The sequence below is a fragment of the Dermacentor silvarum genome, chromosome 4 (assembly GCF_013339745.2).
Source record: "Dermacentor silvarum isolate Dsil-2018 chromosome 4, BIME_Dsil_1.4, whole genome shotgun sequence".
NCBI lineage: Eukaryota > Metazoa > Arthropoda > Arachnida > Ixodida > Ixodidae > Dermacentor > Dermacentor silvarum.
Window position 1 is genome coordinate 64058264 of NC_051157.2, and position 26632 is coordinate 64084895.

Sequence of the window (26632 nt, forward strand, 5' to 3'; positions counted from 1 at the left end):
TGAGGCACGCCGTAGTGGGGGACTCCGGAAATTTCGACCACCTGGGGTTCTTTAACGTGCACCTAAATCTAAGTACACGGGTGTTTTCGCATTTCGCCCCCATCGACATATAACGAATTATTGTCTATGTGGAACAGCTGTAAAATCCCCTTGAAGATTTGTGTATAAAATATTTACTTTATATATCGAAAAACGTATATATCGAACTTTTTTTGTGATACCCTTCAGATTCGATATATCCGGGTTCGAATGTATTAGCAAATTGGAAAAAGTATTGCACGCTCTGAGCCAGATAACAACGCGAGAATGATAAATAGCAAGTTGGAGGAGAAATAAGCAGCACGCCGAACACGGACGCATCTTATATATTCGTTTAATGTATACTGTAAAACGGTATAGGGTACAAACTTCTAAAAACGAGGAAAACACGTCCGCCAAGTAACCTTCAACAAGTATTCGATCTAGTAAGAAAGCTCAGTTGGCGGTTAAAAGTCACGTGGCTTCCTTGAGAAGGGGCTCCCGATCTTGGGAACGCTGTCGATGGACTGCAACGTAGGCACACAGCGCAATTATCTGCAACGTGGAATAAGTCGGGAAAAAGTTTAGACTCGGATATATGCGGAAAATTGTAACCCGCTCGACTCAAACATCTAGTGGGCACTACAAGATTCGAAATTTAACAAAGTGTAAACGGGCAATGGGATTCCGAGGCACAGTTTCATTACTGATCCATACCCCGGATGATCCCGGTAGACCTGTTTATCTTTAGCTGTGCAGTGTTACCACGAGAGCAATTGATCCGTTGTCTGGCAGACAACACCCCTGTCGCAACATAAAACGTTCACGTCGGTATTTCCTTGTTTATGGTCATAAGTTTAAGCAGATGACTTTGGAATTCCGACTAAAGTGAACATCCGCACTGAACTGCCGTAGTGAAACGACACAAAATCTCGTGTAACAGCAAACAAGCAAATAGCAAGCGATGTGCCCGTACAGCGTGCGCTCGTCTTGTCGCTGGTACCGTGTGCAAACTGAAGTAAGATTGTATATTGTGCACACACATGACATGAATCCGCGTAGTTTCGTATTACATTAAGTAGTTTCTCTGATTTTGTGGTTGACAACAAAGTAGGCTCAGACTTGGTCTTTTTCGACTTCTCATTTCTTGCTTTAAATGAAGGTTCTGGATTTCGCAACCCTAGAAAACGGCCTGACAAGCCTCAGTTTATTATGATAGCTTTTCTACGAGCCAGTTTCGGTCTCGTTTCCCGGAGGGTGTATGTGTCATGACGTCATGACACACGTGGGAGCAGGACATCGCGACGTTGTGGCACTAGCTCCACCTCGCTCGGTCGTGTGTTTTGCAGCCTCTCATGGCGCTGCCCGATGTAGCAGTGTAACAAACCACAGAACAACTAACCGGAGCGAGCGCCAAATACCACGATGTCCTTCTTCCCACGTGACTATCTTGTTTCATGACGTCTTGACACATACCTTCTGAGCAACGAAGTACAGGACCTCCGCTCAAAAAAGTATAAAAAAGTCGAAAATGCCGTGTCAGTACTCCTTCAAGATGTCATTACAACGCAACTCAAAGCTAATTGAAAGTGGAAACCAGCAGCTATCGAAGGTCTTCTCATGCACACATTGAGCTTTCGTGAATGCTTACGAGTAAAACTTCGTTTCCCAGAAGGACCATGGTGCCCATCCGGTATCCCATGGTGTCCAGGAGGTATCCTCCCAGCGTGGGTCCAACAAATGCCCTGCATGTTGCAAGTTGAGCGAAAATACCGATTTTGTACTCTGCCCGCTACATCTACTCAACAATGTGCTCGCTTATGTCGATTAACAGCCAAGGTTCACGAAACGCCAAATACAGTGAGCAAAAAACAAATGCAACCTGGCATAGTGCATTGTGCGCATATGAAGTGTTTATGCTCGACCAGTCTTTTCTCGAAACATAGTAATTTAACAGTAACAAACTTTCTTCGTAGTTAAGACATTCACTGATTGTGTTCAAACATATTACGCATTATATTGCATTTGAGTAGCGAAGCGCGAGCTGACTGCAGTACACACAATTTAGCCTCCCTGCATTTGTACGCGGCTAACCCCCCCCCCCTTTCCCAACCCACACACACACACGCACACGCGCACGCACGCACACACACATTATATATATATATATATATATATATATATATATATATATATATTCGGAAGGTTGCCTTTAGGTATAACACCTTTTATGACAGACATAAAATGGCGTCGCACGTTTACGAACAAGTTTGCCTTGTGCATATATACAGTCAAGAAAGGACCGATGAAACGGCCTATGTCTTATCAGTGCGTACCGTTTCTCAGAGCTTCATGGCAGAGTCAGGCAATAAAAAAAAAAAAAAAACAGGGCAGACTGGCTAGTTTAAAAAAAAATCGAGATTCTTTAACCTACTCAACTCTAATAACGATAAAACGAGGAATCAATCTGTGGCCAGCCGTATAACCGAACGGATTACAAAGTTATATCGCGGCGAATGACGTAGTTCTCGTACGTACCCCATTGAGTGAGACACAGTGAATACAGAAGACACCAGGCCATACGTGGACAGGTCATCCGGAAATCCTCGTTTTCTGAGAGCCAGTGAAAAGAAAGAAAACAGCATAATTAAGCGTGCATCTTTCCACAGATCCATAAAATATATACGTCGATACGAAATTATTTTCTTTACACCTCACACGTACTATTAACTTCGCTGGACTAATATATTAATTTAGCATTCCTTTATGGCCGAAAACTGGAGATTTTAGCAAACGAAGCTTCACAACTCGTCCGCTCCCAAGCGTTGCAAAACTTCACAAGAAGATGGGTCAAAGAATACAGAATACGCTAATATTTTCCAGCATAGCCAACCACTGATTCTTACATAACATACTCACATAGTGTCCCGGAACGATCCGACAAAAGAGGCAACAATGGTGCCACCTGAGCCAAGGCCGAACAAACCAAGGGCCAGCATCACGGTCCAGATGGCTCTGAAACATGACCGAGTGCAACGACACATGAATGATTGTAACGTCGCTCGAGCTAACTACGGTCGCATGTATGTACTACTCATACACACAACACAACGCAACGCAACGCACCCACAGACGTACATACCTACACTAAGCAGGGTGTTTCAGAAATTGTTCATTAAAATGTCTCCGAATCCTAACTACACTTTTCTTCAATTGGACAAACATGCTAACAACAAAATATCTATTAGTTTCCTTCTCTGCTGTAATCCCACATATGACATGTGCATGTAAGCTTTATCACCATTTTGAACTCCCGAGTAAAAACATGTGTGGAAAAACAGCGCCGAGTTTTCATCTTGTCGTTCCGTCAGCTTTCTTAAGTGTTTTTTTCCCCTTGTTTTTATCAACTGAAGCTTCGGCAGTACCCACTGATTAGCGCTTGATTCAACCAAATTCTTATCTTTCAATTGCGGTCGAAATAACGAAAGCTAAATGGGCACCGTACTACAGACACGAAGTGCTCCTGTCGTGAAGGGCAAGAGAAAAGTAATTGGGGTCACAAACAATACGCAGGCGAGCGTGTACAACCGACTTCAGCAGCCAGCAATGTGTTGCTGCGATTTAAATGAGCCCTAGGAGCGTGAAGGCAGAATACATCAGTCATCATCATCGAGAAGTCATTTCCGCGAATGGCCATTGTGCAGCAGGAAACAAGTTTGCAAACCCAGGGGAAAGCGTTGTCAGGCAATGTGTCCTCGGCGCTGCTTCCCCGCCGTGGTTCAAAACAGCATTGCCAATAGTTTTCTACTCAGTCGATTTTATATGTAATACAACTGTGCATTGGACCAATATATATATATATATATATATATATATATATATATATATATATATATATATTGTTTACCTGTCTCTCCCGTTCTCTCTCTGTGGAAAAAAGGCATGGTTACTGTATATATTCGGCTGTGTTACAACAGCACCGTATAATACGACAGACATCCTTAAGGTGATACGCACGTGGGGAACGGAAGGAAAGGGGCAGGTCCGACCAGTACCAGGCTCGCACACAGCATGACGCAGGCCAAAATGCAGAGCTCTTTGGTGCGTACCTGCAAGTTGGAAATGCGCCAGTTGGCACACCGGTGTGCGGGGAGAAATCACTACCGTTGGTAGCAAAGTGGGAAAGACATGTTTTGACATTCTATAATGCCTTGTACTTACACAAGGAAAGGAAAGAAAATACTTGGAAGGATGTGTTTGAAAGTTAATTGGCGCAGGTGACTGTTCTGAGTGACGAAAAGCGAAGAAAACTCGGAATGCCGCTGTATTCGTCTGCTCTCCTCGAGGACACTGCTTGTCGTCACCCTATCCTTGTTTAAAAACAAGCAGCGTTTGTATACAGTTGGCTGTACGCATTCTTTAAATATTTCAATTTTTCCAAAACTTACAACTAGGGTCGAAGCAGGAGGAACAACATAAAACACTTTATGCAGTCTCATTGAAAGGTGATTCTTCGAGAATGTGCTCAGTACTTGAATTCGTGTACGTTTATGTGAACCTGCAGTATCTTTTTTATGCGCTTTACTCTTCGCTGTCATTTGCATTTCTTTATGCCATATATATATATATATATATATATATATATATATATATATATATATATGGAATCTGTTTTGGTAACACGCACTGGGACTGGACGCTCGCATGTCGCTGATAAAGCCTGTCCTGGCTACAAGCATATTGAATAGCAGGCTACGCCACAGTCATATGATGCTTAATTTCTCCGCTATTTTTCTTGCTGTTTGTCCCCCACCCCCCTCCCCTCCCTCTTTTTGTGCGTTTTTTGTTGGCTTTGTTTGTTTTTCCGACATTTTTTAGTCACTGAAGTTTATTTTTGATGATTGGGATGGCTCTGTCTCTTCGGTTGCCTGATTTCCCATGGTCTCATTATTTAATAAGCAACAACAACAGTGGCAAGTTTGCTTCACAACGTCGCATAACAGAACGCAGATATATTACAAGGGCATCTCGATCTCAACAAGTCCAACTTAAGACTGCAGCTCCAAAATACAGATTCCTCTATAGCGCAGGGGTCTCATACACGGATCGCACCTCATTAACCCTTTCCCTCCATGCTTCCCTCTTGCATTAATCGTTCTGCACAAACTACTAAACTACTGCCCTAAGTTACTTTCTTGATACGTAGCACTCGAGCAGGTCACAAGACGCAGAGGTGCTGCGCAGGCACCTCGAATGAAAGGAGCAAGGCTACGCCATGGTTTTTTAAACCGTACTTATACCCTCTCGGTTTACGATGGATCGTAACTACGTGCAATGATTTGTTAATGTAACCGATTTCTCGTCATTGTTCTTTGAGGAACTACGCTTCAGCGCTTAGCTGTAAAGTTTCGTTATTACTTATTAACTGTGACAAAATCGAAATTTTGGCTGCTACGAAGTTTGTTGTCCCAGAATCATAGCTAAAACCAAATATTTCGTCGAGAAAAAAATATAGAAAGAAATGACTATTTCGCTGCTCATCAACTGACGCTAACGACATGACGCGTTGTCCTGCACGGTTTGGTGGGGTACTTACAAAATTAACATTTCTCTCCCTCTTTTGCTCTTTCTATTCCCCCTATCTCTTACCGCCAGTTTAGGGTAGCAAATCGGACGCTCATTTGGTTGACCTCCCTGCCTTTCCTCTCCATGCTCTCCCTCTCTAGCGACAAAAACTGGAATCTTTAAGGATCTTAATATACCTATGTCTGAAATCTCCCCTTCCTCTAGTTGTAGCGAATATAATCAGGAAAGACTGAAAAAAGAAAAAAAAACACTCACCGTTTTGTCGGCCACCTTTCCCCAAATCCAGGCAGTGCAGGCGTAAACAGTGCCGTTGACCACGAACACCATGCCAACCAAGTACGGTTCCAAATTGAACTGTAACGATCATCAGGCACAGCATTTCACCAGTATTTATCGCAGGCGCAAAAGGGGAGACAGTAGCACAATTTTACTTGAAAACAAGTTTTCTTGCGTATCTGTGGCCTAGTTTTTTTTTTCTTTTTCACAACCATGGATACGCGCTTACGGTGAACAAGTACGCTCCGATCGTTCTGCAGTGTCAACCAGCTCTAGTGTTACTGCGCTCACAATTGTCTCGAACCAAACATGGGGTACTACAGCATCCTTCGTGGTTGCCACAAAGGAGGAGTACCTGTGGAAACACAGGAGGAGGACTTAATTCACTGACGTACTCTCGCTTATCCCGTGTGCCGCAGGGAGTCCCTTTCTTAAAGAAGTCGACATTCGTAACAGTAGACGTCGTATAGTGATGCTACAATACATCTCAACGCACCCGTGAATATAGCAAGCGTTCTAAATCTTTGCGCGAAGTACACTTGAAGATTTCATAGCGTCAGCAGAGAAAGCACATAATTGGGCTGGTGCACATGCTTCTTCGAAAATCGTGCGTGCGATGCGCACACAAAAGTTGTAATTGCTGAAAGTGCTGTGCTTTTTTAGTCCTCGCGCTATATCTATCGAAGCTCGCGGATTATTAATTCCCGACCTTTTAATGCGAAGGTCGGGAAAGGACCATAATGCGCTAGCGCTTTTAATTCGTTAGCATTAGGAGTGGCAATGTGGCAAGAAGTGCATGTGTGTGAAGCCGGTCACGTGGTAGAGGTACAAAGAGGATGGAAGAGCTTAGAAGAGCGAAGAGCCACACACACACACTATATATATATATATATATATATATATATATATACATATACAGGGTGTCCCAGCTATCACGCAGCACGATTTAAAAAAAAAGAGGAACGGCGTTACGCGAAGCAAGCCTAGTGCGTATTGTTTCCAGTACAGTGGAGCAGCCGCCAGTATTTTTTTCGTTACTGAGATTTAATTAATTATATGTAATTATCGAACTCGAGAAGTACTGTCCTAATTATCAAAGTGTCAATGAGAAAGTTGTAGAGCAACATGAAAAACTCCCGATACAGCTTTCTGTTGCTCAATACGTGCTACATAAAAGTTTTTCCGAGCGTGAAAGAAGCCCGCGAATACACACAAAGTGCCTTGAGCGGCCAGTCGTGCGGCAGTTCTGCGTGTATTCGCGGGCTTCTTTCACACTCGGAAAAACACATTGATTGTAGCACGTATTGAACTGCAGAAAGCTGTATCGGGAGTTTTTCATGTTGCTCTACATCTTTCTCATTGATACTTTGATAATCAGGACAGTACTTCGCGAGTTCGATAATTAACAACAATTAATTAAATCTCAGTAACGAAAAAATTACCGGCGGCTGCTCCACTCTACTGGAAACAATACGCACTAGGTTGTCTTCGCGTAACGCCGTGCCTCTTTTTTTAAATCGTGCTGCGTAATAGCTGGGACACCCTGTGTGTGTGTGCGTGTGCGTGTCTATATATATATATATATATATATATATATATATATATATATATATATATATATATGTATATATATAGTGCAACTGATGGTAGTCTGATAAGTAACTGCAATCAAATCATTACCACTTCGCTCCTCGAAGAAGCTGGACGTGTGCCGTGTAAGCTCCTGAATGACATTTCGCAATGGGGGGTACGTGGTTTAAATCATGGAATCGGGACCTCAAGGAGGTGCAGCGTAGTGCTGACGCATTTCTCTCACATTTACCGCTAAATCGCAAGCAAAATTTTTGGAGAAGCATGCCTAACCGTGATTAATCACGGTTAGGGATGCTTCTACACAATTTTTTTTTTCTCGTAACTTAGCCGTGCAAATTTGCACGGCTATGTCACGAGAAATTGTGTGCTGCGGTGACATCTCGACATACATGCTTAAAGCTTCGTTGTCTATGATTGCGCAGAACGTAAGAAAAGCAGGGTCGCCGTAAGGCACCAAAGTTTTTTTTTTCTTCCATCGCCACAGTATTGCAGCGACAAAATTCAACGAAATAAGCTGTAAACGATGAAGTTGGCATAAATCGAGAATCGAGACTACAAACAATAACAAAGGCCCCCTTTATGTTGATAACTTCAGGTCTGCAACAATTAGGTTCTCAGAATCATTTAATAAACTTGAGCCACTCAGTGGAGATTCTGTGGCGCGGCCCGTGATGTGCTTCCTAAACGCTCTTAGCAGTGAAGCAATTTTTTGAGTGCGCCGTGGCGCATGAGAAGACAAAAGAACCGTACCAAACAGCCGGGAGTAGCTCAGGCCTTTACACTTTCGTGAAAAGATGCCGGGAAGAAAAAATGTATGAGATATATTTTCAATGCGCCTCTTGCTGGCATCTACCAAGTATTTGTTTTGTAGTTCCCGAATAGTTAAGGTACACCAGATATAAACTTACGCATTAGGCGGGAAATTTAAATTCGAAATAGGGAAGAACATAACCAGTTTGCACATCCTAGCAAATTTGCGGATTAGACAACTATGTTAGCCTACGCGTCATGGAGAAAATTGGGGAAATAGACACCACGTTTAAACCCCGGAAAGGGCGCCTATCTTACACTCTTTGAAGTTTGAAGTTTATTGAATCACTTATATAATCATCATCCTATAATCATCATCATCATCCTATAATGTCCAATGCAGGACAAAGGCCTCTCCTTGCGATCTCCAATTACCTCTGTTTTGCGCTAGCTGATTCCAACTTGCGCCTGAAAATTTCTTAACTTCATCACCCCACCTAGTTTTCTGACATCTTTGATGCTGCTTCTCTTCTCTTGGTATCCATTCTGTAACTCTAATGCTCCACCGGTTATCCATCCTACGCATTACATGGCCGGCACAGCTCCATTTTTTTCCCCTCTTAATGTCAACTACAATATCGGCTATCCCCGTTTGCTCGCCGATCCACAACGCTCTCTTCCCGTCTCTTAACGTTAGGCCTAACATTTTTCGTTCTATCGCTCTTAGTGCGGTCCTTAACTGGTTCTCGAGCTTCTTTGTTAACCTCCAAGTTTCTGCCCCACATGTTAGCAGCGGTTGAATGTAATGATTGTACACTTTTCTTTTCACGACAGTGGTAAGCTCCCAGTCAGGATTTGGTAATGCCTGCCGTATGCACTCCAACCCAATTTTATTCTTCTGTAAATTTATTTCTCATGATCAGGGTCCCTGTGAGTAACTGACTTAGATAAACGTACTCCTTTACAGACTATAGAGGCTGATTGGCGATCAAGAATTCTTGTTCCCTTGCCAGGCTATTGAACATTATCTTTGTCTTCTGCATATTAATCTTCAACCCCACTCTTACACTTTCTCGATTAAGGTCCTCATTCACTTGTTGTAATTTGTCCCCATTGTTGCCGAATAGGACAATGTGATCCAAAGGTTGCTGAGATATTCGCCGTTGATCCTCACTCCTAAGCCTTCCAAGTCTAAGAGCTTGAATACTTCTTCTAAGCATGCAGTGAATAGCATTGGAGAGATTGCATCTTCTTGCTTGACCCCTTTTTTGATAGGTAACTTTCTACTTGTGTTGTGGAGAACCAAGGTTGCTGTGCAATCCTCGTAGATATTTGCCAATATATTCACGTTTGCCTCCTGTATACTCCTTGATTACGAAATGCCTCTATGACTGCATGCTGGTATCTCTACTGAATCAAATGTATTTTCATAATCTATGAAAGCCATATAGAGAGGTTGATTGTACTCCGCAGATTTCTCGATTACCCGATTGATCGTAGAATATCCCATCCTGAAGCCAGCCTGTTCTCTTAGCTGGCTGAAGTCAAGTGTTGCCCTGATTCTATCGGAAATCATCTTCGTGAATACTTTATACAATACTGAAAGCAAGCTAATGCGTCTATAATTCTTCAATTCTTTAACGTCTCTCTTCTTATGGATTAGTATAATGTTGGCGTCTTTCCAGGTCTCTGGTACACTTGAAATCGTGAGGCATTGCGTAATAAGGGCCGCAAGCTTTTCAAGCAGGATATCTCCTCAATCTTTGATTAAATCGACTATTATTCCATCTTCTCCCGCATCTTTTCCCCTGGTCGTTAAGGTTGTAGTAACTTATAAATTACTACGACCTTAACAATTTTCACTTATTTAATTGTTCATATGAAGTTTTGCGCACTTTATATACAGGGGAGTACACTTCGGAGGCCTCAAAAACCTAATAGATTTTTTTTGCTATTATCCTATTCTGAGTGCGGTTCAGTAAAGTTTTTTACTTTCCAGTGTGTATATACCTTATGGTAATACGCTGTCTGTCAATGTGCTGCTTTTCTTTTTAACTAAGCGCTTGTTACCAGCTTCGAGATCTCTACGGGTCTGTGAACGACTGAAGCTGCTTTAAAACAGCTCTCGTTTTTCACAGTCCTTCTCTCTGTACCTTACCAGAACGAAAATAAACTTTGATTTTATTTGAAGGTTATCCCGAAAAATACTTCGAAGAGGAAACATACCGGTCTGAGATGAGGCTCAAGGACGGCTGCGTTGTAACCGATGATCACGAACGTGCAGAATACGCAGTACGCGTCTAGGAGAACGCTGGTGTTGCACCAGAACTTGAGCATGTCTCCCGTCTTCTGGCCCAGCTCGTGAGGCTCCTCTGTATTGCATAGAATCAATGGGTGATGAGCGGGTGTACAACTATGCGCATTCACGGTACTGACCGCTTGTATCTGATCGTAGCCTGCGCGCTGACGACTATGTCCGAAGCGCGAAATCACATCTGTTCAGCCCGACAAATCCTTAGGAAGCCCACGCGAGCGCCGCTTTTTCGGCTTTCCAGAGAATTACGATGGAGTGAGCTCGAGAAATGGTCAATGTTAAGCTCATGGTCACAAAGCTCGTATAGATTTGAGAGTCATCTATACTAGGCTGTTCCGGTACCATAAGGCGCTGGTGTACAAGAAGTCGCTGTTCGCCTGAGCCAGCTAAATATTTGGTCAGCACTATATCGATACTGAGATAGGACTGTTCCTAGCTACAAAGGCTCCCGAGTCGTAGGGACGCCAAATTTGTAAAAATCTGGAATGCCTCAAGCAGTAAAAGTACATTACCGCGTTTTTATTTTCACGACAAATAGAAAAATTCACAGCACAATGTAAATTTCGGGAAATATCGAGTTTTTATATCCTGTTGGAAGAAATGCAAAAAAAAAATGTTAACTGCAATGAATTATTATGAGGATAACTACTAAAGCATTACGCTTCTTCTACACCACCCAGCGAAAACATTTGTATACTAAGAGCAAACAATCGTCTAGCGCCAGCTCCTACGCTATTACTGTATGCGGCCAAAGCCCCGTTTAGCTCCTATTCTAATGTCAACTTTGGCCGAAGGTTTTGACGTTCAGGTTTTATTTCTAGTAGAAATATATAGCCACACATTGTAAAGCTGTCAATGTTTTACCACGCACGAAAACATTTTACGAGTAGCCAAAAAATTGCAAAGCAACAGACAGGCTTGAGGAACGATAAATTAAAACAACTATTCATGCTATTGTTAGCGAATGCTTCATCGAGACGTTACCATTCATGTTTGAAAAGAAACTGACGCTGAAGTGCATTATGGTACACGCATGGCGTGCGAATAACATCTGCTGTTTGCATTTAATTTTTCAAGTACGAAAAAAAAAAGAATAATAACTTCTTTACCGTTTTGTTGTCGTTTTATTTTTTCCCCGAAGGTTATTCAATTCTTTGGTGCCAGCTTTTCTGCGCATGCGCAATAAAAGTTCACCCGTGCCGCGTGCCTCTCAGGGACTTCCAGCCTTCGGAAGCCACGTATAGAGTGTGCAGGTGCGTGTGTACACATACGCGTGCTTTAGTTATTCGTACTTTCTTTCGTACATATAGTTTGCCTCTATTGTGTGCTTAGCAATGAGCATTGAAAGGGGATCATTGATCACCTGTCAATTGAGTGCCGCGTAGAAAGGAGATAATCGAGGCCATCGAAAACCACAATAAACATCGCTTCGTTGCGCCTATGTATGCAAGTACATTTCGGCGCCATAGGTTGTTGAAACAGACCAATGCTCACCAGTGGCCGGCAGGAGAAAGTAGATAAGCGCGCAGCATATGAGCATAAGAACGCCTATGCTCACGAACGGAACCATGAAGCCTCCAATCTGGGAGTATGAAGAGCATCGCATCAATATTTATTCGTTTATTTCTTCTCTGAGACTGTGGTAATCAATCAATCAATCAATCAATCAATCAATCAATCAATCAATCAATACTTACCTGATAGAGACAACCACCGACCGTCGGACCAGCAACAAGACCGACGCCGAATACTGTTTGCTGGATTGACTGTCGCAAGAAATAGACGAATAGCACAGTGAGCAACATTCATTTTTTTTTCAACAATGTGAAGAGCACAGTGTTACGTTCGAGATGTGGTACTTATCGTGCGAACTGTATTGCGAGTCGGCAATCGAATACCAGCAGCTCGCGGATTGTACTTTTTTTCTTACTGTTACGACGCGTCCAAATTGCGATACCAGTATAGACGACACCATTTGCGGGCGTCAGCCCTATGTCTGTAAACAATAGACCGACGAACACTGATGCTGTGGGGAAAGAAAGAGCAAAGGAAGATAAATGGGAAAACTGGAGCGCGTACGAGGAGCAACACGCATGGCAGTGGATTTCGAGACACACGTGACAAACAGTTACGTGTACAGCTGCGAAAATGACAATGCACGAAGCCATTTAGCAGGCGTCCACGCATTGTGCTCTTGTCAGGCGACAATGCACACCTCAAGAGTTTCGATGTTTTCCCAGTGTCTGAATGGGTAGACGAAGAAGGAAAAAAAAAAGACACCTGGGAAAAAGCCTGTCAAATATGCTTTCTTGCCGTCGACAGTCACCGACTTACTACTTAGGAAAGCGGCACCGGGAAAAAGGAGGGTATATACAGCTCAGAGGCGCTGCAAGCCGAGAGAAGGCTGCAGTTTCTTGAGACGCACATTTCTATATCCTCTTGAGCACAACAATTGCGACTCGCTCGAAAGTAAAGAACAAACAAAGAATGCATGATGACAAACAAGCAGAGACGTGGGATGCGGAGGAGTTGGGGCGATGGAGAGGAAGGGTGGTGGAGGAGGTGCTACCTTTTGTCGGGCCCGCGCTTGTCGAGTCGAATAACGCCGGTAAAGAGAGAAAGGATGTATCGTGCGTGAAGAGCGACGTGCAGATAAATCTCTTCGGGCCGAAGAGAAGGCGTGAGCTTTTTCATTCACGACGCTGACCCGGTTGCGCCCTGGCTACGAGACGATGGGAAAATTGAATATTCAAGCTGTCAGCGAGTCGCCGCCGGCAGCGGAGTCCCAGATTTCGGGCTATTCTTCCAGCAAGCAGCCGGTGCGACTGCGCGCCTTTGCGACTAGAGCAGCCGCCGCCCGCCGCCACCGTGCGCCTTGGAATGGGCGCACAATGGCCTCCGGCGACTCGAGAGTTGCCCGAGTTTACGCGACACCTTTGAAACTTTGATTGTTGGAACGGAGCAGGCCGAAGTGAGCGAAGAACGAGCTCCAAAAACAAGTGCGCCGTAAACACAAAAAGCCTATTTCAACGGAGTGCGATAAACCCCGCTGTAGCCGCCGTGCGTCCCTCTAAAGCGACGAACTTGTAAAGGCAAGAACGAAATGCATACAATCATATCGTGAAATCAATCGGGGAGAGAGCCGTAATTTGCTTTTCTTCACTCGGCAAATGTTTGAGAGGAATTTATCAAACACCTCTGCATCTGTCCCCGCAATAGGACTAGCCTTTTACTCCGCGCCACGTTGGATCACCTTGATTCAGGACCATTGGTGGTGACAAGTACTTGGACCCTCGCCACATGCCTCGCAAGTCTAGAAAACGATAAACGATACGTGCATTATGCTGCAGTGCCTAAAGTCGACAGACTTTAGGGAGCGACTGCAGTTTCAATGTGCGCCTCCGGACGATGCCATACCTTTAGTGATTTCCCCTCCTTTATTTTCATCCCTTAAACCCCTCTCCTCTGCATAGGGTAGCAAGCCGGACATGCGTCTGGTAGGCCTCCCAGCCTTTCCTTTTTCCTTCACTTTCTCTCTCTCTCTTCACTTGGCATGGCGTCATGATTTGGGCTGGTAGGACACCATTGGTATAGCTTTGGTCGGCTTTGGCACGGTGTCTTTATATGTTGCCGTGATTTGCATCGCGAAACTGTCAGCTTGGCTCGACATTCAAGCCGAGTGGCCGACGGGCAACTTCGGAGTTGCTGAACTCTGTCCGAGGAGCTTGTTATTGCGATATCTATTGAATGCGAAGACAAGCAAAGAAAATGTGGATTATCTAGCTTCATTGAACCGTATGCCTAGTGACTGTTTCACCGACTGCTACTGCCCAGTGAGCACATAAACCACCTTCTCATCAAAGCCATAGTTGCCCAGCATGCGCCACATGAACCGCTAGGTGAACAGAATGAGGACTGATAAACATGGAGCCACGCTTTTCCGAGCGAATAAATTATTGAACGAACGAAAGGATGACGTCATGTGATATTATCTTTGCAATAAAATTATCCCTACAGCAATAAAGCAGTTCGTGACATCTGTTATGTGCTATCAAAGTGCGTAACGCGCACTGCGCTGCTGCGCAGAGTTGTTACCAGCAATCATTTACGCGACCATGGATTATGTGTTGAGATGTCTACGTGTATGTAGCATCGAAGTTCTAACTTATGCACTTGCATAGACAACTTGTTAAGCCGTTTTCTAACGCTTATGTACAAATACAGCCCTTCAAACCCGTTTTCTTTTACGTGTTTGCTTTTAATCACCATTGTATCCTTACTTCTGACCTCTCTCATAAATAGCATGGGGTATACGCGCTTGTTTTCACCTACAAGTAAAGCTGTTCCCTGGGGCGATTTACTTCTCGACTATCTTAAAATGAAATCCAATCAACCCTACCTTCAGAATTGACTCATTGCTCGGACAACCTTAGATAGAGCCGAAAGGTCTGGCTTCGCTCACGTACAAGCCTAACTCACTAATAAGTACGTATAACCAACATATTCATGATGCGTTCTTCGGCCATCCGTGTAGCCAAACAGTGTGCCTGCCTTAAGGCGTCACTGAGAAAACATCGGGACAGAACTGCCTAATTATGATACATTCTCGAAGAAACAGACGCAGGGCAGTGAAATAGATCTATGTCGCGCGTAATGGTGTGATAGACAAGACATAGTAATCAGAGGACCTGATCACCCTGATAAACTCGCAAGACTGGCTTAGTACTTTCGTTTTCTTGGCCAAGCGCTGAGCAACAGCAACCTTTGAAGAAGGCTCCCATCAGTGTATCTTACATTGTTAGTAGACCACGTGTTCGAATAAAATCTTAGAGGACGCGGGTTAGGCGTGTGCCGCAAAAATGGCTGTAATGATAAGCAATATGAGGACGCGCAGAAGCTCGCCACTCCATGCATGATCATGATTACAGTATGCTTTAAAGAAACTGAATCCTGTCGCGTTGTCGCATGCACATAACCACCCCGAAGCTTCTACGAGACTGAGTACGGGAAACCATCTTTCTTTAAATAATAAACCTCAAGACGCTGTCGGGATGACCTGAGATTCAATTGCATGCAGACTCTTAAAAAAAGGCAGCCGTGCTTTATGATCGTGTGCAAATAAGGCGGGAATAAGTCCTTTATTCAGTGCTTTAAACGATGATCGTTCATCGTGGTGTGATTATTTGGCACGCCGTCCATGCGACTCTATACATACTTCACCGTTATGCCGCACTTCGCGCCATTTGCCCACGTTCTTAAACAAGTCTTGCTGTTACTCGTTCCAGGTTCGTTTACGTAGCCAAATTATCGCTTAAAGTAAGGTGGGCAGCCAGCTGCAATCGTTGGAATTGCCAGAATTAATGTTAAGCACATAATGCAAAACTAATGTGCCAGTGCAGAAGAAGCCCGCGCTCTCGCTGCATCGTGTATTCCGTTCAAGTTAACGTTGTTGGCGTATTCTGACTCCCCGCACAATCAGTTCCAGGTCTGTCGTTCCCGGATATGTACGCCTGCGGTTGATCTTTCGCTGCGCAGAAACACAAGCTCCCCGGCCAAATGCGTGTAATCCACGTAAATCCTACCCCAGGGACTTCTGCCTTGGTCGAAGGACGCGCTCAGAGATCGACGAGCTCATTTCGGAATCTGAGGCCACAACTTCTTAGGGCGCTCGAGAGAATATATGAAGTGGTGCACCGGCTCGGTTGGTTAGCGAGCTGCATGACGTTCCAAAATATACTGAGCATTGCAGACTGCAATGGTGCGGTAGCGAGAGTAGCAAATTTATGCGCAGACCCAGGCGTGCTGCCCGGCCCTGTGACCGAGCCAGAATTTTGTTTTAACGTTTCGCACTTGCGCCTATACTGGTGTAAAGAGCGGACTGTTTTACAGATTGCCCTTGTGTTGGTTAGTATGACTTTTCTTCTTTTGCGAGAGAGAAAGTAAGTACGTGAAAGCGGAGAGGGAGGGAGACAAAAAATCGAAAATGCAGGAAAGCAACCAAAACATAACATTTCTTTTGCTCCCCCACATTTGGGGACGAAGATAGGAACGTAAAAGTATGACAGATGAAAGGCACGACAAAGAAACGCGCATAGGTTTTCGCACAAGTCATCCAAGGTAATGTAAACGCATCCCTACTATTTAGGTTCCCATGCACCTCCGGTGGGTGGACGGGTCAGCACAAATGAACGGCAAGACGCACACACACACGGATTCACTGCGTAATGAGAAAGTTGCATAGGTGCATGGGCGAACCAATGAAAAACACGATACAAAAAAAAAAAAAAAGCTGCTTTCCCTCTTTATATCTCGCCACGCGTCCGACGCTAGCGGTTACATGGACATTTGCGGCTTACTGTGCTCACGCAGCGCTTACGTAAGACGTTGCCAGCGAATTGGGGAACTCGGCGGCGACTATGGAGAACACGGCCGTCTGGAATCCGGCGGTGCCGATGCCCTCGGCGACTCTGGTGGCGATGGCCAGACTGAGAAACGTGGCGCCCGGTGGAGACTGGTTCAGAAACCTTGCGGTAGAAAGTGAAATGCGGGAGAAAAGAGAGAAAAAAAGAATTTGCAGGTCCAACGCACATGATGGACCTCTTGTGATGCGAAGCTTTAGTGATGCGGTTAAATAATGGCTATACATTTAATGGCGACGCGTACAACTGTGTTTACTTTTATCCTTTGAAACGTGTGATCTCATGCTACCTGTTTACGCACCGCACATGTCACAACTTCTATATCCTCCTCAGTCCCGAAGCCCGCTTAGGGGCATAACTTTTTAAGCCGGTTATTATTACCGACTGGTATATTATGAACGTGAAAACAACATTTCTCATTTGAATATCCCGGTTAAATGCTGGAGGCAGCATCTCCATGTAAATGCAGAAAGTAACCGTCTCCTTAGGATTACTGTCATGAAATTGTTTTTATTGGCAAAAAGACAGATGAAGATCTAACATCATGTGGAACGTTGGCTTATTGATGCCGCATCCTGTATTTATTTTATTTTTTTTGTCAACTAGCAGTAATCGAGACGTACTTGATGGTTGCCTTTTGTCGTCTGTGACGACACAACGGCCTAGACCGAATTGGAATTTTCACGAAAGCTTACAGCAGTAATGTGCTTAAACCCCTTTCACACAGTTCCACAGGCTTCAAGTCGGAGTTGGATATTTTGCTCGATTGCAGCTGAGCTAATCCTGAAAGGGAATAAATGCAACGTACCCAATTCGGTACTATGGGACCGAGGAGGAAATTTCTTGTGTCACATCGGCACAAACACGTAATACAATGAAGGCTTATATACCCCTTTTGTTACAATGGCACATACCAATTCTGGAGGGTTAGCCCAGAATGTACACAAACCCAGTGGTACATACAAAATGGCTAAATAATAAAAACAAGTAAATCAATGAAGCCGCTGAATATAACGGGCTCTTTCATTAATCTCCTTTAAGAAGTCGGTGTGCTTTAGAGGTGCCTATGAGCCGATCTGTGTGTTCAGGTGTTATGTAATTTTTTTTAATGCAGAACAGAGGAACACTTTCTCGCATTACTTTGTCGATCAGCACGCAATAATTAAATAAGCAAGTTTGCTGGCCGGTACTTGCACTCAGAGCACGTATAAGCCTCGTATATCATATCCACAAATATATCCGGTGAAGAAACGACGAAAGCCAAACCCTGGAGAAGAGCCAAAGAAAGCTTCGCTATCAAAAACATTTTTCCATTACCAACCGGAAATATAAGCAAGTAATGCAGGCAGTTGCATTATAAGTACATCTCAGCAAATCGAAACGAATTATATAGGAACGGCGGAGTTGTTTGAAGGCGGCTGTCCCATACTGTACCGGATCGGTTTTTACACGTAAATCGCCATCCAATGTAAAATTGTCTGCTTAGCTAACGATTTTAGGTCGTTGTTTAAGGAATCACAGTACAAGAACCTTTAGATAAGCTTGATTTAGCAGTATCCAGCTTACAGCCGTTTCAAACCATCGGGACGTCGCAGGAGAGTAGATAACGTTGACCCAATGAGCCTTCTACATTGTGTGCTCATCAGAATGTGTCCGCCCCAGCGGAAATCAAGCCACAGACCTAGTGCTCAGGAGCAGAAGGCTATAGCGACAGAGAAGCTGGGGCCTGTTAACAGGCAATTGAAAATAAATAACTTACCCAAAAAGCACGGACGCTACGCCCACGTAGAATAGACCGGCTATTAACATAAATCTCGGCTTCACGATGGGTACCTGCAAAAAACGCCAATGTTAACGTTGAATAGCGTTACATTTATTTTCCCATTTCTATGCAGTTATTAAGCAAACAAAACATGAGTGACGTCTTCTATGTGGCGTCTAAATGACACCGGTTCGCCTAAACGTTTGTTGACACCTCTCCGTGGAAATGCAAGAAACGGAGCAGCGGCTTGCCTAGATTTCCAGCAAAGCCCTGATGTAGTAGCCACTATACGACTTCCACCTCCCTGCAAAGCGGTTGTCCTTGTCACACATCCCCTGGAAAATACTGCGTTCTCTGAGTTTATCGTATATAGTAACAATTCCTTAAGTACATACGACTGGGTGGACTAAGTAACTGAGTTTGCAAATTTATATATAGCCCTCACGCTCCTCCTCTCCATTAAGTGTCTTGTTTCGATTCATGCTTCATTTAGAGTTCTAGTCCACTTGTGATCAGCTATATCCTTCAGATGTATACGCCTTTACCGAGGTCCCCGCTGTAGAGTTAGTCGTTCAGCGTACTGGTATCGTATAAAGTTTTACCGCGCGGCAGCAGGAAGAAGTCCGCAGCCTTTGTTTTTTCTTGCGTACATATAGGAGTTTGTAGGGAAGGTAGCACCATTGCAGACTTTTGCACAACACTGTTACAATTTTCTCATTTATCACATTGCTACGCATACTGTAGTGATGATATTTCTCTGTTGGCGGAGGTGCGCAATGCTCTCGGCAAGAGGCACACTCGTGGCATCTAGGGGATGTATTCGCAATATGCAACCTCTAGATATACTTTTACTTCCACGTGACAACGTATAGCGTGACGCCTAACTGGTGCGACCAAAATCCTATCAATTCACCCGATAAGTACCCGACAGCAAAACAACGCTGACGAGTAGTGTGCGAACCGTTTCTTCACATCCACGCAAGCTGGCTCTGCCATTCCATCAACGCGCGTTAGAAGTGGCGTACTCAAAAAGGTCCAGTTGAGAATAGGACCCGTGGTTGGCTATCGGACGGTTCGTTCCCGTAGGTATTTCGGGAGACGTCACGACAATAACCACATTAGCCAGAATACGCACTCGAATACGAATACGCATATTTGTCTCTAATAATAGTGGCCGCAAGTCACTCGTGCCATTTTACACCATGACTTTGCTTGTCGATCATGGACTGCCATCGGCTTTTTGCTTCTTTCTCAGTAACGCTCGAAAAGCAGTTTGCCTCTTTCAAGCATTTGCTTCTACTGACACAATAAAGAGATGCTGGCACACGAGTACACGACACCGGCTAATCGCACATCGTTTAATGAATACAAAGTGCTTGCACTCTTCTATGCACTCATGCACGCCGTACCTAGGTTGCCTCCCAGCATGCGCACGTATCGCCGCGCGGCAATACTTACAATTTTGGCGAAGACTGGACCCACGAAAAATATGGTGAGCTCGAACACGCTGAACACGAACCCGTATTCGGTGGAGTTTGCTCCTTTCCTCTCCGCCTGCAAATGAAGCGAGAAGAGGAGAATAGCTGCATGCGAGTAACAAACGCTTCGGATATTATGCGATATGCAGTGTTCTATTACTGCAGAACTGCTCCGGATTGGGCCCGTAGGTGTACGTACCTTACTCAAAACGCGGAAGATCAACGTAAGGAATGGGATGACGTCAAGGGCACTGTCTAAACTGTCTTATTTATTATATCACTCGTCTTGTGGTGTTTCTTTCCTGTTCTGGTAATTTTTATTCTGTTTACCTCCCCATTCCGTCCTATAGTTTCATCGCACTGTTCACATTTCACCTAGTTCTCGTGCAAATCAAAAGCCTCCGTATTGTGTATATTTGTTTTGCAACCCAGGGAAGTACGGCAATATATTCGGCTCGCTTCCACCATTAAAGACGCGAGCAATTTGAGTGTGTCTGAAAAGTGACAAGGACGCGCCAACTGTTTGCCGCTGATCCTTTCCGCAATCTCTGCATTTATCCAGCGCAGTGCACGAGATAACAAACAGTGCGAAGAAGCAACCATGAGTATAAGCCAAGCAGGGCCCTACACTATTGTTTGCATTAAAAATTGCGTTGACCGCGGAATAGTTGCACACGATATATGCATCACGACTGTATCAGGGACATAAACGATGGTCTTACCTGCGACATCTCAAATCCCCTCTTAAAACTGATCTAAGGCGATGTTTCTTCGCCCAAGTAAATGTGCCAATCGGCTCAGATTATCACCCTGAGATGCAAACGTCGTGTACTGAGCTTGACAGACTGAGCAGCCACAAACTGTCACGCAAAAAGATACCAGGACAGTGGTCACAACGGACGTCCGCACTAAATTCTGCTAGTACACTTTTTAACGCGATAGCGTAAAAGGCCCCGTGTCGCAGAAAATACAGCGTCGATGTCGGCGCCGGCGTCCGCGGTCGAGAAAATCATCCCGAACCACCCCAATAACGCAGGCTCTACGTGTGCCGCAGATGCGTTAGTTAACCTAATTGAATTTCTCAAAGTAAAATGCTTCAGAAAAATCGTGAAGTACGACTTAACCACAACCTACAGATGCGATAGCGTCGGATTGTAATTTTGAATATACGAGAAAACAATTCTCTTACGCGGAAACAGAAACATGAACCCCTTTTCCAGCATTTCTACCATTCATAAAACGGCGCGCTCCGGTTGTCCCTTGCACAAACACCACCCAGATGGCGCTCGCCTCCTCGGCATCCTAAAACGGCAGCCGCGCGGGGGCGAACTTGGATAAAGAAGAAAGCTGCAGTTGCCGGGAAGCCTGCCAAGCAGTCAGGGACCTTTGAAGGCTCTCGCGTTCCACTCTTAAAGGCAAAGCTTAAGCGTCCTCCATTTTCTTTATACTTGCGGTCCACGGCCCTACAAGGGGCGCTGCAATATATATAATATAATATATATATATATATATATATATATATATATATATACAGGGGGTTCAATTTACTAGCAGATGAATTTCCGTGATTTCTTTCTTGACTCGATCCACTGGAAAGAACTGGCAAACACAAGTCGCGTGCACAAATGCGTGTTGAGCGTGACTGAAGGTGGAGATCACGTGACTTACAGAGAAATGGGCAATGTCGGCCTCTCCACTCACCTCGTGCGGGAAGAAAGGCGCCTGCAGTGAGACGCTGGCGCCGACGCAGAAGTTGCCCAACGCCAGTAGCACGAGCACGGCCCGCTCACGGCTAACGCCGGACGCGACGCAGACATCTAGCGCGGCAAAGAAACAGAAAAATAGAAAAGAAAACGAAATGAGGGAGCAAGGGGATACGCATGACGTCGAAATGCCGCTACAAACAGCAACTGGGAAAACAGTGCATCTTAGAGCTACGTAGCCGACTCCCCTCACTCGCCCTTTCCACCCCAAATGTGCCGACTTGTTTCTCGCTAAATAATAATAATAATAATAATAATAATAATAATAATAATAATAATAATAATAATAATAATAATAATAATAATAATAATAATAATAATAATAATAATAATAATAATAATAATAATAATAATAATAATAAAAAGACGGAAAGAAATCCTCCTCCGTTCCACCGTGTCCAAGTGGGTGTACAGCGAAGCTGGTGCGGACGTTAGAGAGGTACCACCACCCCTACTGACGTCACAGGACGTCACACAAGCAGCACCATCACTACAAGTGACGTACGTCACGCGCGCATGCGCTTGTGCGGAAGTGCAGCGTACATCATCATTCTACTAGGCCGTCCGCCAAACGAAAGTGCCTCATTTAACTAGACTATAGTGTTTAAACGTAAATTTCATCAGGAAATGCGTAAAGTGCAACTCACACAAAAGCTGCAGACATGATAGCTACGGATTGTTATTCGAATATACGAGCAAACATCAATCTGTTACGCGGAAACTCGAGCACAAAGCTTCCCAGCTGCCGTTTGTTTTCGGGTGAGCATGCCACGAGAAGTCTCGACCAACTAGAGGCTAACAGCTTCGCGGTAAAAAGGCAGTTACAATTGCGACGCTATCGAGAAAATTGCCAGTTTCCGTCGCTCACTCGGCCACAAAAAACTGCCCTGTGTATTTCCCAGTACTTGACACGCGTTTAAAATTCGAAATTTCGCGCAGCACGAACTGTGCAAAATTGAATTCATGATTCCAACTTGCGCCTGCGAATTTCCTAACTTCATCACTCTACCTAGTTTTCTGCCGTCCTCAACTGCGCTTCCCTTCTTTTGGTATCCATTCTGTAACTCTAATGGTCCACCGGTTATCCATCCTACGCATTACATGGCCTGCCCAGCTCCACTTTTTCCGCTTAATGTAAACTAGAATATCGGCTATCCCCGTTTGTTCTCTGATCCACACCGCTCTCTTCCTGTCTCTTAACGTTAGACCTAACATTTTTCGTTCCATCGCTCTTTGTGCGGTCCTTAGTTGTTCTCGAGATTATTTGTTAACCTCCAAGTTTCTGCTCCATATGTTACCATCGGTAGAATGCAATGAATGTACACTTTTCTTTTCAACGACAGTGGTAAGCTCCCAGTCAGGATTTGGCAATGCCTGCCGTATGCACTCCAACCCAATTTTATTCTTCTGTAAATATCTTTCTCATGATCAGGGCCCCCTGTGAGTAATTGACCTAGGTAAACGTACTCATTTACAGACTCTAGAGGCTGACTGTCCGAAATCATATGCACTGCAAATGAAAATCTAGCAACGAAGTCCAAGCTTAAAATTGGTACGCTAACCACTATCTTGGTACGACTACGGCCGCCCAACCTCGGTGGATGTCCAGAATGCGGTCTCGACATCTTATTCTGTATTGCCTTTTTTTTATCTCTTGGCAATCAGGTGCGGCAACGTATCACACCACTGGTTATTTTACCCGTCTTCCTGTATGCACCTTCTTAATTTCTGCCAGAATAAGGTAGAAAATTAAATTATGGAGTTTTACGTTCCAGTATCCTAATCTCGCTGTGATGAAAGACGTGGTGAAGTGGTCCGAATTAATTTAGGCCACCCGCAGTTCTCTGACGCATACCACATGCGAGTATTGCATTCCGCATCCATCGGAATGCGTCCACAGCGGCCGGGAATACAGCCATCGATTTCGTGCTCGCTGACGCCTGAATACGATCACCTCAAAGAAATTATCAGTGTAAAAAAAAGTCAGCGCTAACGAAAAATACTAAGAAAGAAAGCCCATCGGCGCGATCAGCGTGCTCTCATTTTTCTTTTTTTTTTTTGTCGGGCCTTTGTATTGATGTTTTTTTCTCAGCTCTTCGTATAAATGACATGAGCACGATTACATATGACGATGCATAGGAAAAGCGTATCAGTAACACGAAGTTCTCAGTCTGCAGCAAGTATATACTTAGGGGGCACGATATATGTTTCACGACCAGTTTTTTGTGAGCAATTTAAGAATGACGTCACTGCACGTCACGACCAGATGCCACGCCATCGGAGGACTTTTTTTTTGCATTCAATACATTCTCTAGACGCTAGATCGTGTCAGTGTAATGAAATATTGTGTGACAATTTTAAATCTGGGTGAGGCAACGCGAAATTAACAGTTCGGTGCACTTGGACGCAAATCCTAGAGCAGCGTGATGTAAATATTCGTTCAAGGTTTTCTGCCTTGATTCCTGGCGCCTGCCAGACTGGTTCACTGTTCAAGTTTTAGAACATTGTTAGGACCGGTGAATGTCACACTAAGTGAGGTGCCATTGGCATGTGACGCGGGGTTAATACTACCGTTTATTCATGCCAGCTTCGAGTATTTTCATGTGCGCGCATTTTTATTTTTGGTTTTTTGTTTATAGCCTATACTTAATCTGTCGGTGGTGTAAGCTTGGCGATCTACGCCTCTTGACTCTCTTTTCACGCTCACTAACCCAAGTTTCCAAGCGTCTAGCATGCGTATTCAATACTTCTTGGTCTGAAGCGAAATGGTACGGCCCCTCCCGCATAATGAACGGGTCTATAGCCATTTGCTAGTTCTTCATAGGCTCAAAAGCAGGTCAAGCAGTATAGCGATTTCAGCAGAAAGCGAACAAAAAGGCACGACGTGCCTTTGATCTCCGCCAGTCTTACCTCTGCCAAAATTATGTTCCTATTCTTTACCGTGCCGCTGACACCAATTCCGACAGCCAAACAATAGCAAATAACCTGATGGCACCAGTATGCTGACTGGTTACTACGCATACGAAATACAATACGAGTTACTGTAGGCACAGATCTAAACCTGCCAAGATCAAATTCACCTGTAAACGGTCAAGCCATAAGGCCGGTCAGACATAGTGTCCATTACTCGACGAGCTAATAAAGGGCGTGGTACTGTGTTATTAGCACTGACTCAGAGTGATTTGGACAGCGGTATAGCGATGCATCACCACCACCGGTGTGAGTGTAAACATCGCCTTAACGAAGTAAACGAATCTATATATCTAAGGACGAACCGCAGACGGAATCAACAAGGTTCGAAAGTCTGTTTTTGTCCTTCCGTACATTCCGTAGTCTAGACTATAACGTCGAATCACTCGTTACTTCAGAGGTTTGCTTCATCACCTTTAGAACGAAGACGCGTCGATTCGCAGACCACTCCTCCTCCAGCGTAGCTTTTCGAAGTGTTCAGTCCTTTCCGATGGCTTAAATCCAAGCGACACTCCGATTCCTTTGGCGTTGGTGTCGACCTGATTACTTCGAAGGAGGCGTCGGGTTCAGTATGATCCGACGTGTTCTTTTGGGTGGACAGCGGTTGCCCGCTCCGGCTGTGCACGATGTTTCCGTTCTTGTGTCCGTGCGATGCCATGGCCGGTGAAGGGTTAACAGCTAGGGGGGCGGTAACTGGGCAGAAAGGCTACACCCTAGTATCTGCGATGGAAGAGGGTAGAACGGTGGGAAAGGCCGTCGGGCGCTCCAGCGCCATCGTTTCAGCAGCGACAGAACATTTTACTGTGAACAACCAAGCCGGGTTGCACAAACCGAAGGGCAAATTCACTCAAGAAATTCTTCACTTTTTTTTTACCTCTTTATCACTTCATCTGTTATATGTTTGTGTTGATGCTTGGCGAATCGCTCTTATACTGTGGGATAGCTTTTAGAATTTCAGAGCTTTGAGGACAGCTTTCAGGTTATGGTGTTAGCTGCCCGGATGTTATAAATGCGATTACAATGTAACAATACGAAATCTAGCAAACTTACATGCTCTAGGTCATCGCGCAACTAACGATTTCGCCTAAGGCTATCGCGACCGCATTATCAAATTACGTCAGCGCTTTCACATATACAAGAGCTCTGATCTCACGCAATTAGTACAGAGAATAATTGCTGGGCTCAATAAGCCTTCACCCTATTCGCGTCGCGATTTGCTACGGTGCGGCAAACGCAAATCACTGTCTTTTATTTAATTTACACAAATTAATTGAATAAACATGCAAAAAATTTTACAGACATTGACATGCTGACCCCGACACAGCGCAGTTTGAATGAATGCTTCATCCACTGCACTTACCCGACGAAAGCGCGAAAGCATTAGCACTATAGCAACGGTGCACTCCGGAAAGATGTTTTACCACCCACTGTCGTTGACTGGAACAAAACAACTAAACTTACTGCGAAGTCCACAGCAAGCTAAGGGGTAAACATTGGCAAGCGAACCATATCAGTCTGCGCGTATCAGATCACCCTCACTGGACGTAGAGGAACAAACTTGTGCCTCGTTCGGTGCGTGTGATTGTTTGCTAGACACAGCGAGCGTCGCCTGCAAACGTCTCAGAACTTATCCTTTCTACGTATACCACGATGCCTTGGAAAGGAATTAAAATGTGCGCATTATAAACGATAGATGTTCCTGA

General features: G+C 44.5%; 1 protein-coding gene across 1 annotated transcript; it reads right to left on the bottom strand.

The window, feature by feature from the left end:
- Positions 1-361: 361 nt before the first annotated feature.
- LOC119448153 (MFS-type transporter SLC18B1-like) lies at positions 362-25700 on the bottom strand. The gene is made up of 14 exons (XM_037711612.2): positions 25344-25700; positions 21898-22013; positions 20177-20272; positions 18716-18789; positions 16914-17061; positions 12235-12303; positions 12032-12119; positions 10450-10595; positions 5860-5958; positions 4036-4127; positions 2938-3033; positions 2557-2631; positions 1670-1763; positions 362-573 (listed from the first exon to the last, which is right to left on the bottom strand). The coding sequence occupies exons 1-14, from the start codon at positions 25585-25587 to the stop codon at positions 493-495; spliced, it is 1518 nt and encodes a 505-aa protein (XP_037567540.1). The 5' UTR covers positions 25588-25700; the 3' UTR covers positions 362-492.
- Between the last annotated feature and the right edge of the window lie 932 nt (positions 25701-26632).